The sequence below is a fragment of the Pseudophryne corroboree genome, chromosome 6, assembly GCF_028390025.1.
Source record: "Pseudophryne corroboree isolate aPseCor3 chromosome 6, aPseCor3.hap2, whole genome shotgun sequence".
Taxonomy (NCBI): domain Eukaryota; kingdom Metazoa; phylum Chordata; class Amphibia; order Anura; family Myobatrachidae; genus Pseudophryne; species Pseudophryne corroboree.
Window position 1 is genome coordinate 354,878,721 of NC_086449.1, and position 14,180 is coordinate 354,892,900.

Here is a 14,180-nt window from a genome sequence, read left to right on the forward strand (position 1 = left end):
CCCTGCCTAAGTCTGATCTAGCAGCACTGCAAAACCAGTGTTTTTTTTACTGGTCTGTAATGTACACCAACCTCCCGCTGCCCCTCTGCTCCCCCAACCAACCCCCCCCCCCCCCCCCCCCCTTCCCCATCTCCCAGCTTCCATATAATGATTCAGCCGGCCGCTGCACATCACTGTTCCTGGCACACTCTGCTACTGCTCCCAGGATTATACGTGTTCTCAATTGCAGGACAAGGTTCCAATTTAACTATACCATTATTCTCATACTTCCAACTTTACAGCTATATTTCTAAACTGGTCCTCAAATCACCTGATGTAGGCAAAAGCTGTGTGTTGGATGATGTGCTTCACAGCTGCCCCTCAGAGGTTAATTCTACTTCTTTTATTTACAGTATACTCATATTCAATGCATCTTGAACATTGACTCAGTGTAACGAGTGGGATGGCTAAGTGGGGTCATAAATTTCCTGATTTAGATTTGTTGGTCATCCTGAGGGCATGTGTGATGTTGAACAAGCACCTGGTGTCTGCTTCCTATGCCTAAATGAATTATAAGCTTATTCATCATTCCTATTTAACTCTCAGATTAAGATTTCTAATTTATGATTTGCAGAATTCGGACTGCTTTAAGTATGCACAGACAGATGCTGATTTACTGTATTGCATGTGGATCTGTAGCCAGGTGCAAAGATTTTGGGCCCTTGTTCAATGTTATATTACTAATATCTTAGAAATCGTCTTTGTTATTACCTGTGAATGGACAATTTGGAATTTGTACTCCACACCCCCAGCTCAGAGATAACCCCATAATGATAAATTACCTCGAGGCTGCCGTCAAGAAAACTCTACTTTCTCAATGGACCTCCACTGTCGTCCCTAATGCTCCATAGGCTCTCTCACCTGTTCCACATGGATTGATCAGATCTGTCTAATAATACGGAGAATAAATATGAAACTTATTTTTTTCAGTTTGGCTATATGTTCAGAGTCATCTTAATGTATAGAATGTATAGACAACCTCGGCAGCTGCCCAGGGCCCCACTATTTTAGGGACCTTTGAGCAGGGGTAGGCTGTGCCGGGGGTGCATCCGGAGCATCTTGGGAAGATAGAGAATGTTACCCAGCCACTCTGATTATGATTTACACACAATGAGAGCAGCCAGGTAGCATTCCCTATCTGCCTCCTAGCCTACTGTCAGACAATAAATGGCAGTCAGCATACTGATTGGTAGATGATTGGTACAATCCACCAGAGTTCAGCATTGTCTACTTGCCTCCCAGTCTGCAGCCAGACAATGAATGGCTGTCATTATGGTGATTGGTGGATTGTTGGAGCAATCCACCAATCAGAGTACTGATAGCCATTCACTGTATGGAAGCTTATGGAGAGACGCGGAATCGCAGGAGAGTTAAGTTATGATATTTTTTATTTATTTCTGTGAATGGTTGAGTAGCTACCCCAGTGCATTGCTTTGCCCCAGACCTACAATGTTGGTCCAACAAAGGCGGCCCTGTATGTATTTATACTCTCACACCTCAGCCCCAGTTATCTCTCAGAGGCCCAGATTTATCAAGCTTTGGAGAGTGATAAATTGCACGGTGATAAAGTAACAGCCAATCATCTCCTAGCTGCCATGTTACAGGTTGTGTTTGAAAAACGACAGTTAGGAGCTGACTGGTTGGTACTTTATCACCGTGCTATTTATCACTCTTCAAGGCTTGATAAATCTGGGCCAGAGTGACTAGACAATTGACATTAGCATATAACATGGAAGTGTTAAAGAATGGGATACCCCTTTTAGAATCCCACCCTCATTCTCCTCTCCTGACCCATTATTTCTGCCCGTGGGTCTCTGTGTGAACCAGTAGCCATTTTCCTGGACACTTACCTACAACCGTGTATTCAGGGAATTTGTACACATCTTAAGGACTCCAGCACATTGTTACGGACATTCTGCACCATTGAAAAGGTTCCAACAGATGTATCTTTGGCCACGGTGGACGTTACCAGCCTGTATACCTGCATTCCTCATCAGCAGGGATTACAGGCTGTGAGACGCCTAATTGTGGGGAATGTTCTGTACACTGGGCCAGATGTTGATTTATTTATGAAGCTTTTACAGTTCACCCTGACCCACAATTTTTTCATCTTTGACGGAAAGTTCTACAGGCAGCGAACGGGGTGTGCCATGGGGTCTTCCGTGGCACCCTCGTTCGCCAATGCCTTTATGTGGGAAACAGAGCGTGAACTATTTTTGTCTAACAAGGCCATTGCTGATAGACTGTTCATTTATTATCGTTACATAGACGACATGCTGATTTTCTGGCGAGGGGAAGTACAGGAGCTAGGCCTGTTGATTGAGTTACATAATCGGATAGTCCAGCTAAACTCACAATGAATAGCAGTCAAGTAGAAATCTGTTTCCTTGATATTCTAATTAAGTTGCAGGATGGTAAAATCACCACATGCCTCTACAAAAAGCCCACCGATCGCAATACGATTTTGCGATACGACAGTTTTCATCCGATATCCACCATTAGGGGTCTCCCATACTCCCAGTTTCTGAGAGTGTGCAGGGCTAACAATAGTGATACCATCAGAGCAATCCAGTTGGAGGAAATGGGAAATAGGTTTCCGGCAAGAGGCTACCCCCGGGCATTGTTGCAATCGGCCCGGCAAAAAGCAGAGGCTACACAGAAGGACATTCTGGTAAAGCCAACGCACACCAAAGACATGTCCAAAATTATTCCCTGGGTATGCGAGTACGATGTGGCGAGTAGAGAGACGCAACACCAACTTAGACAGCTTTGGCCAATAGTGGCATCAGACCCCGATCTGAAGATGCTACATGACAAGCGCATTATGCCGAGTTACAAAAAGGGGAAAAGCATTAAAGAGATTTTAGTGAAAACTGACATGGCAAAACTTAAAGTAAATCCCACACACTTTTTGTCCAGGCGTAATGGGTGTTTCAAATGTACTGGCTTTACAACATGTTTCCATATGTTACCAGGGACTTCCATTGCTCACCCCTTTTCAGGGAAAAATTACAAAATTAGATGGCCACTTACATGCAGTACGAAGTTTGTCATATATGCCATTATTTGCCCATGTGGGCGGTATTACATCGGCAAGACAGAATGCCAATTTAAAATCAGAATGGCCCAGCACAGGCAAGCCATCCGAAATGCTTTGGCGTCGGGCAGCGGTGATCAACCTGTAGCCAAACATTTTGTGACATTTAGACATTCCATGGCCACGTTTAAACATCGCATAATCGATCATGTCCCGAATCCGATACGAGGAGGTGACAGGGGTCGAAAGCTGTTGCAGCTGGAATCCATGTGGATTAACAGGCTGAACACTTTGAAACCGGGGGGTCTAAATGAAAATTTGGGGCTAATCAAATTTCTGTAGATGCCATTAATTCCCTACTAGCAACTGGCTAAATTGTCCCAAAAAATTCCCTAACCGATAGGTGAGTGACACCATGTCGAGGCAGGGCTTAGTAATCATACCCGGTGTGGGGCGATGAGGATGTGCCTGATATTGGGAAGATTAGGTTATTAAGTCTTGGTGCTATATATTCTTCTTCTTCCTTTTTATTATTCTTTTTTATTATTCTTGAATAGGTCACAGGTGACTAAAGAATACTGAGTTATTTCGTGGTGATTATGTTTGTAATATAACATTGTGCTTTTAATATGATCATGATATTATATCTATCACGATGCAGATTTTTCTTGCACCCATTTGATGTTTTTAAATGAGTTGTATTTTGCACTAGCACTTTATGATGATGCTACACTGTATTATAGACCTTTCAGGTCATCTGATCATGCCACACAATTAAATGTTTGTTATTGTGTTTATCCACAGCAACAGCGCTGCCATGGTGACGCAGCTGGCCTCCGTGACGTTGCCTCTGGTCTCGCGGGACACAGGGGGAGCCGGGCGGAAGTGAGGGAGCCGCGGCTAGGAGGAGACGCTTGGGCAGATGGTTGCCCCGAGCGGTTACTATAGTGACGCAGCTCGCTCCCGCGACGTCACTTCCAGTCCCGCCGAGGTGCCTGGGGAGCCGGGCGGAAGTCCAGATCGGGCGGCCAGAGGGAGATGCTGAAGCATGTGACTGTATGGGGTCGGGGGGTAAGTGTTTCTAACCTTATTTAGCACTCTTGTTTTGCACTGTTGTTATCCTGAAGAAGGGGACTAGGTCCCCGAAACGTTGATGTTACCTTTTGCACGTTTTGCACAAATATATCTCTGAATTTAAAGTCTCTGAGTGCCGCCTCGTATCTTTTGCTGTCTACTACCGGTCCCCGGCTGGGGAGGGCACCAGAGCAGCATCAGTCCAGCCTTGGATTCTGTGGAGTGCCGGAGCAGCTGCATTTATTATATATATATATATATATATATTAGTGATGAGCGGGTTCGGTTCCTCGGAAACCGAACCCCCCCGAACTTCACCCATTTTACACGGGTCCGAGGCATACTCGGATTCTCCCGTATGGCTCGGTTAACCCGAGCGCGCCCGAACGTCATCATCCCACTGTCGGATTCTCACGAGATTCGGATTCTATATAAGGAGCCGCGCGTCGCCGCCATTTTCACTTGTGCATTGGAAATGTTAGGGAGAGGACGTGGCTGGCATCCTCTCCGTTTATTAATGTTGATGCAAATATTTGTGCTTATTGCTTAATTGTGGGGACTGGGGAGCAGCTGTATTATATAGGAGGAGTACAGTGCAGAGTTTTGCTGATCAGTGACCACCAGTTTTATCCGTTCTCTGCCTGAAAAACGTTCCATATCTGTGCTCAGTGTGCTGCATATATCTGTGCTCACACTGCTTTATTGTGGGGACTGGGGAGCAGCTGTATTATATAGGAGGAGTACAGTGCAGAGTTTTGCTGATCAGTGACCACCAGTTTTATCCGTTCTCTGCCTGAAAAACGCTCCATATCTGTGCTGAGTGTGCTGCATATATCTGTGCTCACACTGCTTTATTGTGGGGACTGGGGACCAGCAGTATTATATAGGAGGAGTACAGTGTAGAGTTTTGCTGACAGTGACCACCAGTATATATAGCAGTACGGTACGGAAGGCCACTGCTCTACCTACCTCTGTGTCGTCAAGTATACTATCCATCTAGATTCTATACCTGTGGTGCATTTTAGTTTTGCAGTTTGCTGACAGTGACCACCAGTATATATAGCAGTACGGTACGGAAGGCCACTGCTCTACCTACCTCTGTGTCGTCAAGTATACTATCCATCTAGATTCTATACCTGTGGTGCATTTTAGTTTTGCAGTTTGCTGACAGTGACCACCAGTATATATAGCAGTACGGTATGGAAAGGCCAGTGCTCTACCTACCTCTGTGTCGTCAAGTATACTATCCATCTAGATTCTATACCTGTGGTGCATTTTAGTTTTGCAGTTTTCTGACAGTGACCACCAGTATATATAGCAGTACGGTACGGAAGACCACTGCTCTACCTACCTCTGTGTCGTCAAGTATACTATCCATCTAGATTCTATACCTGTGGTGCATTTTAGTTTTGCAGTTTGCTGACAGTGACCACCAGTATATATAGCAGTACGGTACGGAAGGCCACTGCTCTACCTACCTCTGTGTCGTCAAGTAAACTATCCATCCATACCTGTGGTGCATTTCAGTTGTGCGCAGTATATATAGTAATAGGCCATTGCTATTGATACTGGCATATAATTCCACACATTAAAAAATGGAGAACAAAAATGTGGAGGTTAAAATAGGGAAAGATCAAGATCCACTTCCACCTCGTGCTGAAGCTGCTGCCACTAGTCATGGCCGAGACGATGAAATGCCATCAACGTCGTCAGCCAAGGCCGATGCCCAATGTCATAGCAGAGAGCATGTAAAATCCAAAAAACAAAAGTTCAGTAAAATGACCCAAAAATCAAAATTGAAAGCGTCTGATGAGAAGCGTAAACTTGCCAATATGCCATTTACGGCACGGAGTGGAAAGGAACGGCTGAGGCCCTGGCCTATGTTCATGACTAGTGGTTCAGATTCACATGAGGATGGAAGCACTCATCCTCTCGCTAGAAAACTGCAGTGCCACTCCTAGATGGGCCAGGTGTTTGTGTCGGCCACTTGGGTCGCTTAGCTAGTCACACAGCTACCTCATTGCGCCTCTTTTTTTCTTTGCATCATGTGCTGTTTGGGGACTATTTTTTTGAAGTGCCATCCTGTCTGACACTGCAGTGCCACTCCTAGATGGGCCAGGTGGTTGTGTCGGCCACTTGTCTCGCTTAGCTTAGTCACACACCGACCTTGATGTGCCTCTTTTTTCTTTGCATCATGTGCTGTTTGGGGACAATTTTTTTGAAGTGCCATCCTGCCTGACACTGCAGTGCCACTCCTAGATGGGCCAGGTGTTTGTGTCGGCCACGTGTGTCGCTTAGCTTAGTCACACAGCGACCTTGGTGCGCCTCTTTTTTTCTTTGCATCATGTGCTGTTTGGGGACTATTTTTTTGAAGTGCCATCCTGCCTGACACTGCAGTGCCACTCCTAGATGGGCCAGGTGTTTGTGTCGGCCACTTGTGTCGCTTAGCTTAGTCACACAGCGACCTTGGTGCGCCTCTTTTTTTCTTTGCATCATGTGCTGTTTGGGGACTATTTTTTAAATCTGCCATCCTGTCTGACACTGCAGTGCCACTCCTAGATGGGCCAGGTGTTTGTGTCGGCCACTTGGGTCGCTTAGCTTGGTCACACAGCTACCTCATTGCGCCTCTTTTTTTCTTTGCATCATGTGCTGTTTAGGGACTATTTTTTTGAAGTGCCATCCTGTCTGACACTGCAGTGCCACTCCTAGATGGGCCAGGTGTTTGTGTCGGCCACTTGTGTCGCTTAGCTTAGTCACACAGCGACCTTGGTGCGCCTCTTTTTTTCTTTGCATCGTGTGCTGTTTGGGGACTATTTTTTTGAAGTGCCATCCTGCCTGACACTGCAGTGCCACTCCTAGATGGGCCAGGTGTTTGTGTCGGCCACTTGTGTCGCTTAGCTTAGCCATCCAGCGACCTCGGTGCAAATTTTAGGACTAAAAATAATATTGTGAGGTGTTCAGAATAGACTGAAAATGAGTGGAAATGATGGTTATTGAGGTTAATAATACTATGGGATCAAAATGACCCCCAAATTCTATGATTTAAGCTGTTTTTGAGGGTTTTTTGTAAAAAAAACACCCGAATCCAAAACACACCCGAATCCGACAAAAAATTTTCAGGGAGGTTTTGCCAAAACGCGTCCGAATCCAAAACACGGCCGCGGAACCGAATCCAAAACCAAAACACAAAACCCGAAAAATTTCCGGTGCACATCACTAATAAATATATATATATATATATATATATATATATATTTTTTATTTATATATATATATATATATATCTCAAGCGTCAAAGACCATGCACTTTCTAATGGTTCGTTAAGACTCTGTGTTGCCTTGCCACACTCTTAAGCATGGGCCCCTGCCACTGCATTTCCCAGTGGGCCCTTCATGCCCCAATCCGATACTGCCTCCAAGTGTGTGTGTAGGTACTGAATATGCAAATATGGACATTATAGAGTTACGGTGGTTATTATTTCCTTTTTTTTTATATCCTCTCATTGTCTGTGTACTACTGTATTATTTTTAGGTCATGTTTCTCCCATGCTAGTATTAGCCCTCGCTCTGGTGTACAAGTGTGCCTCTAATGTGCAAGGACTGGGATGCCCTCTTTGATACTTCTTTGTGCATCTTTAGATGTCCCCATCAGTCAAATCTTCAAAACTTGCACCAGCCCTATGGTAAATGCAGATTGTCATGTATGCAGCTACTTCAGTGACATTCCCACAACACTCCCATAGTATGCCCAATAGATGGACCATTTACATGCGCCTAAATAGCCACTTCCCACTCATCACCCAGGAATACACAGCACATTTCCAATACATTTCTTTTGCCATGTGTCTTAATCACAACTGCACCTCGTACACTCTATGGGTGGTATTCGTAGTGAGACTTTTCAGCGAATTAGACACGTGCAGTAGGAAAACATTGCTTAACTCTGAGCATAATGATTACATGTGTCTACCAATTAGACCACAGAAGTAGTATCAAGAATTACTTTACTAGAACTACACCCACAACCTGCTGTATAAGGGATGGAATGGAGTCAGCTGCTTTTCCTATCAAACTGCTGTGTTTATCTGAGCGCTCAACTAGTGCCCTGGACTTGAAGACCGGAGAGCAATAACCAGCAAGAAGAGACAGGTCTCATTATGAAGTAGAGCTGGCTATTGACCATCGTAAGTTAGCAACCGATGGTCGATAATTTTGCTATCGATTGCAAAGATCTAATGGTTCTCTGCCATTGATGTCAGAGAATGTGGTAATGGCTTTTTTTTTCTCTCGATGCAGGGGTACAGAGCTTTGATCTGCACCTATTGTGCCACTCAGTCCCTCATCTTACCTGACTAGCCTTACTGTCCCATGACCCTGTTACCCCATTTACTCCTTTTCCCCCTTTCCTTACTGGTCCATCACCCATAGTATGGATGCTCCTCAGTGGTTGAAACTATCAATGGTTTCCCGTCGATGTTTTATATCATCAATGATATCAACTGATGACACCATCTATGATAACAACTTCGATAGCCATCCCTAATATTAGGTAGAAGAAAGTGTGCTTAGAAAGGTCAGTTCTGTCTCCTACTAGTTATATTATGTATGTATGTATGTATGTATGTATGTATGTATGTATATTTATGATAGGATTTTTAACCTTTTCCTGACAACTCATGTTACTGTATTTATACGTTTAATACAAAACTTAATTGTTTTAGAATCCCCTCTCTAACTACTGTACTATAGACCACCTACAGCAGGGGTGGGGAACCTTTTTTCTACCAAGGGCTATTTGGATATTTATAAAATCCTTTGGGGGCCATACAAAAATGATCAACTTAAAAATTACCCTGCCCCCCAGTAGTTATGCCCCTTAGAGGTACTGAGTGCGTGTGCCCGTGCCAAAAATTGTGTGTGGCCAATTAAAATGGGACGTAATACACATATGCTCCCAATAGTGCAGTGCCAGATACACATATGCCAGTGCAGTGCCAGATACACAAATGCCGCCACAGTGCCAGATACATGAATGCCACCACAGTGCCAGATACACATATGCCAGTGCAGTGCCAGATACTCAAATGCTGCCACAGTGCCAGATACACATATGCCAGTGCAGTGCCAGATACACATATGCCAGTGCAGTGCCAGATACACATATGCCAGTGCAGTGCCAGATACACAAATGCCACCACAGTGCCAGATACACATATGTCAGTGCAGTGCCAGATACACATATGCCAGTGCAGTGCCAGATACACAAATGCCACCAAAGTGCCAGAAACATATGCCAGTGCAGTGAAAGATACACATATGCCAGTGCAGTGCCAGATACACATATGCCACCACAGTGCCAGATACACATATGCCAGTGCAGTGCCAGATACACAAATGACGCCACAGTGCCAGATACATAAATGCCACCACAGTGCCAGATACACATATGCCAGTGCAGTGCCAGATACTCAAATGCTGCCACAGTGCCAGATACACATATGCCAGTGCAGTGCCAGATACACATATGCCAGTGCAGTGCCAGATACACAAATGCCACCACAGTGCCAGATACACATATGCCAGTGCAGTGCCAGATACACATATGCCAGTGCAGTGCCAGATACACAAATGCCACCACAGTGCCAGATACACATATGCCAGTGCAGTGAAAGATACACATATGCCAGTGCAGTGCCAGATACACATATGCCGCCACAGTGCCAGATACACATATGCCAGTGCAGTGCCAGATACACAAATGACGCCACAGTGCTAGATACACAAATGCCCCCACAGTTCCAGATATACAAATGCCCCCACAGTGTCAGATACACAAATGCCACCACAGTGCCAGATACACAAATGCCCTTACACATGCCCCCCCACCCCACTGTGCTGCTCACCACTGCTACTGCAACGTCCGGCTATGTCGAGCGGCGGCGGCGTGTAGGATCTCAAACCAGCTGCCGCTTCGTGAGCCAATCAGAGCTCGTGGAGTGGCGGCTCCTGATTGGCTGCCGGACTGAGACACGCTGCCGCAGGACTGGGTGGCGGCGTGTCTCATTGACACACAAGCTGTTGGGCCAGAACAACTGGCTTTGCAGGCCTTATACAGCCGAACGTGCCGGAGGTTCCCCACCCCTGACCTACAGTGTTGATCATTAATACTGTATTACATACAGCTAGGGATTATGACAATCTAGTTTCAGATATTGATATTGTATTCACCAGTCTTTATATAAGCCTGTACTATCATACATAAGACCTCAGGGTTGAGTGCCGAGTACCAGTGAGCTAATAGGGGTCTATGGGAAATAGGAGCCACTGTTGGTGAACCCCTCGGCACCAGGGCCGTATAAACCCAGGCCGGGCCCCTAGACTTTCAGGTATTTCGGGCACCCTCCAGCACTTCAATCTTTCACCCCACTACAGCTGACATTTGGGAAGCAAAGCTTATGCCATCATTTACACTGTCAGTATTCACATGGACACCGATACCTAGTTAAAATAAAGTCTGCTGATTTCTTCTTTCACAGTGCAATTGTTTTTCCTTTTCCTTTATTTTTTTCAAATAATGCTAGATTGGTCAGCAGAGCAAAATGCCTTTAACCATCGTAGTCATAGGCAGGGCTGGTGCAAGGTCTCTCTGCACCCTAGGCAAAGCTTCAGCCTTGCGCCCTCTAACCTGCAACCCCACCACCAACATCTCTCAGAGGGGAGATGCAGGTGGCCACTAGGTGGGCTGGGGTAAATTGCATCATTATACGTATACAGAGGAAAGGGACAACACTCAAATACTTTTAAAGTGAAAAATATATATAGTACATTGTAAACAAAGTCACAATTTTTTTTAATACTTACCTTTACAGAGTCCCGTGAAGGGCGCTGCAGCCAATGCAAAAATCACACCCAAAATGGAAGCAACGCATGCGCAGTAGTTAAATTGGAATCCAAAACATGGCGGCGCCATGTTTCTGGAGACCTGCACATGTACAGTAGACTCTGGTACAATACTGGAGACTACTGCGCCGTACAGAGGAGGGGGCCTACCCGGATACTGCACAGGGGTTCCCTCCTCTGTTAAAACACCCCTATCTGTACTGTCTGTGGTACCAATGAAACCTCCATGAGTTACTTCGTTAAAAGTTGTTTCCTTGTTTTCCCTCTGCATTGGCATGGCTCCTCTTACAGGTGCGCTGTGGATGCAGACATGTAGTCAGGTGCTGCTTTCTGCTGGAGATCCGGGATCCAGGGGCCTGGAAGAGGTTCCCGCAGGGCTATGGGGAGCGGCTGTGGGAGCGCCCCTTCGGGAGCTATAGTTACATCCACCTCCTATGTGCCTTAACATGACTTGACGTTACACGTGTCGGAACAGAGGAAGCGCTGACACACTATGTGTTAAAGCCTGATAGTGGCGGCTGCACCTGAAAAAAACAACCGCAGCAGCAGCCAGCACAGTGTAAAAGGAGGAGGCCACATACTGAGACATCCTTCAGTGTTTTACTAGAATAATTCAGTGGTGCCCTCCAGGTGCTGGCACCCCTAGACAGCCGCCTAAAGCTGCCTAATGGTAGAGCCGGCCCTGGTCATAGGACGCAAGCTACAGTGCCTGAGAAAAAAATTGATTTGGCCCCTAGGCGTCAGCCTATGGATAACACTGCCCTGCCTGGAACAGTTCTTTAAGTTTATAAAAAAGCTAGTAGCAAACATTTGACTATATAGTTAAAAAGCTGCCATGTGGCCTAAGCTTCACTTTTCCTTTACAGAAGTTAGTTGGAGTCAAAATAACTCTTTCTGTAGAATTCCACATCAGTCTACTATAGGTTTCAGAATCGCATCTATGCAACAGCACCACCTGTGTCCATCCGTATGTCAAAATAGTCATCATCATCATCATCATCATTAGCAGCATGCATCAGCACCAGGCCTATTCTTGAGGTAAGAGACCCACCTGAAGTCGGACAGATCTCTATGCTTACCTCTGAATAGCCTACAATTCTATCTATACAGCTATGGCATACTTATCCAACACTGCCACCAGGCTATACCCAATTAGCTGCTAGTGGAGATACGACTGATATGTGCATGACTCTGGATCGCCCATCATTGTGTCTGAAACATGAGCAGTTTTCCAAAAATGATGAGGTCCATCTGCAGACAGAACTGCACGTATCTGTGAATTAGATCTCTTAGAATTGGTGGGTATTGGATCTAATCTCAGCGCCATACTAATGATTTATGCAGAATGTATCAGTTACTTAAAATGTATTTGTACTGTAGTTTTTACTTTTACATATAGCGGCATTTCCTTTCCAAGTTAATTTACATTAGGTCCATCTGCAGTTGTTCAGTTGGGGATTTTGTGGTTAAGAGCTGCAAATTGAATAACAAAGCTTATGGAGATTTAGCATGCTTAAGCACTCAATAACCATGTGGCAAACATCTTGAAAGCACCAATATACATAATTTGCTGTGGACCTTTTCCCATAAGATACATCTTGTTAATGTGTATAACAGCTTCCTGCCCAAAGAACTGTTATTTTTCTTTGCAGCATTAAACATTCGAACATTCCAGCAGACATTATAGAATAAATGACCGCCTGATTACTATATAGGAAGCCTTAGTAAGAGGCATACTCCAGGGGCCTGGTATAATTTTAACAATTGAGTACTTTGCTTACAGCAGACGGAGCAGTCTGTCTGTTTTTTCAACTCCAATCAGTGACCAACATTGTAAATGCTCTAGAATGGTTTCCTAAGATTTGCGAACTTAGGAGCTGTTGTTAGTAATCCATTATCATTCTTCTTTTATTTAATTTAGAAATGTCAGCATTTTGTGTAGAACTATACAGTAGGATTGTATAACAGATTTTTAATTTTAATGTACACATATTGAAATAAAAATGTGTACAAAGACCGGCTTAAATTAAAATAAGGTTAGATTTGGGAATGGGAAAACATGGGAGACATGTGGTAATAGGGAAATGTTTACAGTATAGCTAGCTCGGATGTTCAAATCTGTATTAACGCCGGCATGTACCTGATAAGAGTGGGAATGTACCGCACCACGGATGTGATGCCTAGTACATCCCGCCCAGAGTATGTTGGTGACTATGATGCTCTCTATATTATATACCAGGAACTAGTATTTTCTATTATATGGTGGTGCCAAGGATGCTTTTTACATTATCTAACAGTCACTAGTAGGCACCGACTGCACAAGTAGAATGAGCTCGGAGAGAAGGTGGAACAGGCTTATCCACAAGATAAGCCTGGTGGATGGCAGCAGTAATTCACCTGGCAATGGAAGCCCTGAATGCTGACCAACCACTCTTAGGGACATCAACCAAGACCAAAAGGAAATCTGTTCATCAAAGTAGAGATGTATGGTCAATGTAAAGCCATACAACCTGGCCACGTCCAAGAGCCCTAAGGATGCAGAGTTACAAGATTAGTATCATAGTTGAGATGGTTAAGATGGAATTTTAAACCCATCTTCAGAAAGAAAGAAAACTTAGTCAGCAAAAGCACCCTTTCAGGATGAAAAATTGCCAATGGAGGCTTAAAAGACAAAGCCACCAAGTGGGAGATATATCGAGCAGATGCAATGGCCAGCAGAAAGATCACCTTCAATGCAAGGTACCACAACTCCACAGTCTCAATAGGCTTGACAAGGTCACTGAAGAGTGTCCAACACTAAATTCATATACCACAGGGGACTAGGCGGTACATATGGAGGTTGAATAGGGGGAATAGGAGGTAAGTACTACAGGACAAAGTGCAGTAAGGTCTGGACCTCCAGAATGACAGCCAAATGAGGAAAGAGATGCAGTAGTCTAAAGGCAGCAGCTGAGAGTCTCTGATGCTAGCACTATGAAATGTAAAGGTTACAGGCCGGATGGTAAATCCTTGAAGTAACCGGTTTATGAGCCTTAATCATGATCTGGACAACCCGGCTTGGAGAACCCACGAGCCCTCAAGATCTGAGTCTCAAGAACCATGCCATCAAAGCCAGATGAGGCATATCCGG

At 44.8% G+C, this 14,180-nt stretch overlaps 1 protein-coding gene across 4 annotated transcripts in view; it reads left to right on the forward strand.

Annotated features, from left to right (window-relative positions):
* The window catches only part of LOC134932296 (neuronal acetylcholine receptor subunit alpha-3-like), a 177,233-nt gene that overhangs the window by 52,043 nt on the left and 111,010 nt on the right, over window positions 1–14,180 (forward strand). For 2 of the 4 annotated variants that reach the window (XM_063926601.1, XM_063926602.1), the window contains one exon: window positions 3,881–4,147. The exons of the other annotated variants lie outside the window; for them this stretch is intronic. In XM_063926601.1, the coding sequence (XP_063782671.1) occupies window positions 4,135–4,147 (13 nt within the window). In that variant the 5' untranslated portion in view covers window positions 3,881–4,134. The remainder of the gene's footprint in view (window positions 1–3,880; window positions 4,148–14,180) is intronic. 4 annotated transcript variants of the gene reach the window in all.